A 5,000-nucleotide genomic window follows, 5' to 3' on the forward strand; every position below is an offset into this window, starting at 1 on the left:
AGCATGTATGTGAGGCAATTTCGGGCTATTTTGTAGTTTTAACCCGAAAATGCCTCGCACTCACGTGCACGTTAGATTACATTCTAATGCAAAATGAGAAAAACTAACTGTGAAAAGGGCTATTGAAACAGTTAGCATTCCAGGAGGTGTATGACAACTGCAGACTGTATACAAATATTGCTGATAAACAGTATTACCCATTTGATTGAGCTGATCGATAAGCAGTATTTACTTGTCTAAGCAATCAATGGTTAGCTTTCAATGGCTGCTTTAAGATTAGTCTGCAGTCAGTCTGCAAGTGTCAGACACTGCATTCCAGGTAAGGGATTGGGATATGTTGTTTTAATTGGAGTAATCACCTATTTGAAGTGTTTAGTCTAAAACAACCCTTGTCTTGGGACCTCATTGGGTTAAGAATATTGGTCCATGGTTATTGGAAGTAAAGCATTCTTTCACTTGTAGGTTAAAGGGGTTAGATTGTAAAGAAGCTATGATGTTGTTGGTGGGAAAGTGAAATAAAGAAAAGGGTTTATCTAGTGAGTTGATATGGTAAATTGACCACTGTAAAGAAATTTGAAAGCTGGCATTTTGATTTTTAGCCCTTAGTTAGAGCTAAACCCTTTTTTGTCTTTCACATAGTAGGACAGCACTACTTTTTGTAATGAAAAAACAGTGATTTCTTTTTATGATTCCTTTAGCAATATAACTTGTTTAATACAAGATTCAAAAATATTTCTCTCACAGATGGTCAATTAACAAGAGCAGTATACTACCGGAAAGTAACTCCATTACAATAATGTTACAATGGTATTATTGTTTTTTACTGTTACAATATTAATAACCTTCAATTTGTTTTGAAAGGAAATTTATTTACTCATTTTGCAAAATGGCCTGTTTACAGGACGCACAGATCTAATCTTGTGGGAGAAATAAGTGACTGGATTTTTCCAAACTTGGTCACTACTCGAGCAGAATGTTTTTTCAATATGAGTTACTTTTCCTACTACTACTTCTAAGCATGGAATAAGCACATTTTAACGCGTGAGCTGACAACTTGCTGACTGATTTCTGCGTAATTTCTTGAAGCCACTTTTTCATACTTGTGACATGTCCTCTGTGAGAAATTCGACTGTGTACTTGGGACAAGATTTGAAGCAGTTCCCATTTTGGAGCTACGTTGTTGATGTTTTCTGTGAAGAGTTTGCCGTCGCTGTAAGCCTATTTCTTTTGAGTTATCATCTGCTGTTCCCAGTTTGTTAATTGTTTCAGCTCAGATCAATCCTCATTTGCTGAAAGGCTGAGTTTCTTCTCTGTTTTTCTTTCAAGAAATGTTTGGCCTTGCTGTAAAATCGTCTTTTGAATAACAGTTTATTTGTGAGTCTTTTCAATTCCTATATTTCTCTATAGAAATCGATTTCATTTACACTATATATTGCATTGGTGTGACTGCCAATTTATCAGTGCAAGATTTACAACATGTGGCTCTGGTGTCCAAATGTGAGTAAATCAAAGTTTGGACCGAGAGTGGCCTGGGATGAATAATAAAATATTCAATTATAAATTATTATGGAAAATTTGCATGAGTTGCTTGTGTGGTTGAGTGGATGAGAGAGTGGACAACAGAGGAATGTCTCGTTCTTCTTTAGACCCCCTAAAAAACCAAGCCCCTGTTTTTTAACTACACCCCAAAAAAAGGAAAATCCTTTTTTTAGACAGTTGATAAAAAAACCTAGTTTAAAAAAAATTACCTAGTTATTAAATAAAAGTTAACTAGTGAAAAAAAATTACCTAGTTAAAAAAATATTAACTGGAAACAAAAATTAACTACAACATGGACATGACAATACCTTCCGTTAGATTCTTCTCCTTGTCCACTTCAAGGTGGCCAACAATTCATTGTTTTGAAAAAACGTCAGTCTCTTGAATTTGTTTCCCTCTGTGATCCAATCAAATGAGGAAGCCCTCTTATTTGACTTTTAGCAGGTAGTTTAGTTCAGTGATTATTCTTTTCTTGTTGCAGTTGACACTAGTTTTTATAGCACAGAAATACTCAAGGTAAGGGGATATCATGATAGCCCTTCATTGTACCTTTGTAAACATTGATGAATTATGAACCTCAGTCTATACATCCAGGGTTTTCAATAAGAATTTTAGTAGACGGCAAAACCTAAAGGGTAGGTGGAGAATGGACTATGTGCACTGAACGTGGGCTTTCCAATGGTCAAGCTTGCAGGGGGCCAGGGTCGGGGGCATCCTACCCTGGGAAAATTTTAAACTTTCGGCCTCTTAGAATGCATTTCCTGCATTCTAGAGTACGGATTAGGGTATTTGAACAGAATGCCACCTGAAATTTCTCAAAATTCAGGCGTCTCTTTTGTTTTTCATGAGCAAAACTTTCCCGAACCAAGGCTGGTGTTCTGTGTGAATGTTAAAATGTAAACTTTGGGGTAATTTCCAAGGAAAAGTAGACAGCGAGTTCACATGCATTAGCCGACAAATTTTGGTGGCTGCCAACTCTTATTAAAAACCCTGTACAACTGTCGTGAGATGAAGAATAACCCCCTCCCCCAAGAAAACAGTTGTTTATTTTATATTGGCTGGATCCAGGGTTCATTTTGGAAACTGGTTAATAAAATAATAGTAAAGTCTTATCATTATCTAATTTTTGGCAAATACACTGAGCAGTACTAGCACAATCATAATAGTATTCGAAGGAAATTTTCAGCAATCTTATTGGATTAAGTGTTTTTATTCATTAATTTTGTTTATTAATTTTCTTTTAAGGGTAAAGTGTCCTGGATACCCAATAAACACTACTCAGGAATTTTTGGCTTGATGAAGCTAGTTTTGACTGAAGCTCTTCCTCATTCTCTGGATAAGGTGAAAACAAAAACTGCAAGTTGTTGCATTATTTTTAATTTGCAAATTTGATGTTACAGTCGTGACGTCCAAACCGGCCTAAACCGGCCGGTATTTTACTCTAACGCCAGACGATTTTATTCGTCAATGGGGAACCCCTGGGAGTCAATGGGTTAAACTGAAACTTGTTTCAAACATCTCTCAGGCATCTCAAACATTGTAGTGTGTTTAATTAAAAACCTTTGACACCTAAGCTTATGGGATATAGGTTGATGATCTCGGGTGTGGTGTGAGACAAGAAAAAAAAAAGGAGTCAAATCCTATACTTTATTCTTCAAACAAAGTACCAATCATAATTATGAACTTCAGCCTATGGCTTCCAAGTTTTTGATCGATCTATCTATTTATCTATCTATATATCTATCTATCTATGTGTCTATCTATCTACCGGGGGTATCTATCTATCTATCTAGACTATTTGCAAAGTACATGAGTTTGAGATCCAATATTTGGAATGCTGTTCCCTGTGATATCAAAGCAGAAACTACTTTGTCATCTTTTAAAGCTAAGCTTAAGTCTTTCTATTTTGTTAGGTTATACCAGATCTTTGATGGAGATAATGTTCGTACTTTTAAATTAATCTGTCCTAAATGTCGTAAAGTAATATTTTCTCTGTTTGCTCTTGTTGATATTGTAATACCTTTTTTCGTATATATTTTTTCATCTTGGGCTAGGTTGGGTGTTCTAGTTTTGAGGGGTCGGGTTTTTGGGTGTAAATACCTTGTAGGGGACTTAGTGTCCTATTGTATTAAACACCCACCTTAGGGTGAATCTTTAAATAAAAATAAAAAAAATCCTTGAAGACAAATCCATTCATTGCCTGATGAGGGTGGGATATGAACCCCAACGCAAATCCTGTGCTCTTAACCTGGGACCACTTTCTCTTTATACAAAGCAGCTGTTATAGTGTGAGGTGCAGTTCAACACCATCCATTGGTTAAAAAAAGTCTGAATATTCTAACATGCAGTGGGTGTATTCTGAGCAATGGAGGTCCAACCTCGACTGACTTTGTTTTGTAATTACCAGGTAATTGTTCTTGATACTGATGTCATATTTGCTTCTGATATTGCTGAATTATGGAGAATGTTTGATCACTTAACAGGAAAACAGGTTGAGTTAACAATTATTTTTCTGTTAAAGAGTTTGGGACTTTTGTTAACTCTTGCATTGGGAAGCGATCGCTAGCTTGCTGTCCTCTCTTTTCAGGTAATCGGCCTAGTAGAAAATCAAAGTGACTGGTACCTTGGTAAACTTTGGAGAAACCATAAACCATGGCCTGCATTGGTAAGTAAGCGATGATGTTGTTCTCGGGTTTTGTGTTGCACTTACAGAGTTTCACTTCAGTGAGCATTGTGTACGCTTTTAGCGAGCTTAATTAAGATGAAAACACCTTTGATTATACATTTTTAATCTGCAAACTAAATTTAATGGCTATGAAGTAAGTTCAAAAGCTGGCAATACAGATCTACAATGTACATGTACAGCCCAGTCAAGATGGTTTTGAGTAGCTTGTTTAGATACCATCATGTTTGTAACTGAATGCTGACCGTTCATGTGGCCCCAGTAACCCCCTCCATTTAGCACACAAGAGTAAATTCATGTCAAAAATTTACTTGCATTTACAGCTCTATTCATCAAAAGAAACAAAATACAGTGTATACCGGTATATATATTTGTGAGGCGCGGTGGCCTCATGGTTAGAGTGCTAGACTCCAGATCGAGTGGTCTGGGTTCGGGTCCTGGCCGGGAACATTGTGCTCTGTGTACTGTGTACTCTCATGGTGCCTCTCTCCACCCAGGTGTATAAATGGGTAGCGGCGAAAATGCTGGGGGTAACCCTGCGATTGACTAGCATCCCATCCAGGGAGTAGAAATACTCCTAGTCGCTTCATGCTACAGAAACCGGAGATAAGCGCCGGCCTGATGGGCCTTTCTAGGCTCGTAATAGAGACTTCACTTTAATAGTGGTAGACTTGCCACAAGTCGACCTCACGAGAATCCAAGGAAAACAATTGAATATGTTTGTTTCTGCAAAATCGAAAGAGGAAATTTGTATACTTTGTGCTAAACGTATCAGAAT

At 37.1% G+C, this 5,000-nt stretch overlaps 1 protein-coding gene across 2 annotated transcripts in view; it reads left to right on the forward strand.

The window, feature by feature from the left end:
* Positions 1-5,000, forward strand: part of LOC137970950 (xylosyl- and glucuronyltransferase LARGE1-like) — a 35,554-nt gene that overhangs the window by 14,133 nt on the left and 16,421 nt on the right. The window contains exons 5-8 of one of the 2 annotated variants that reach the window (XM_068817625.1): positions 2,021-2,055; positions 2,785-2,880; positions 3,947-4,030; positions 4,127-4,204. In XM_068817625.1, the coding sequence (XP_068673726.1) occupies positions 2,021-2,055; positions 2,785-2,880; positions 3,947-4,030; positions 4,127-4,204 (293 nt within the window). The remainder of the gene's footprint in view (positions 1-2,020; positions 2,056-2,784; positions 2,881-3,946; positions 4,031-4,126; positions 4,205-5,000) is intronic. The other variant, XM_068817626.1, reaches the window with a different exon arrangement.

The sequence above is a fragment of the Montipora foliosa genome, chromosome 9, assembly GCF_036669935.1.
Source record: "Montipora foliosa isolate CH-2021 chromosome 9, ASM3666993v2, whole genome shotgun sequence".
Classification (NCBI taxonomy): Eukaryota; Metazoa; Cnidaria; class Anthozoa; order Scleractinia; family Acroporidae; genus Montipora; species Montipora foliosa.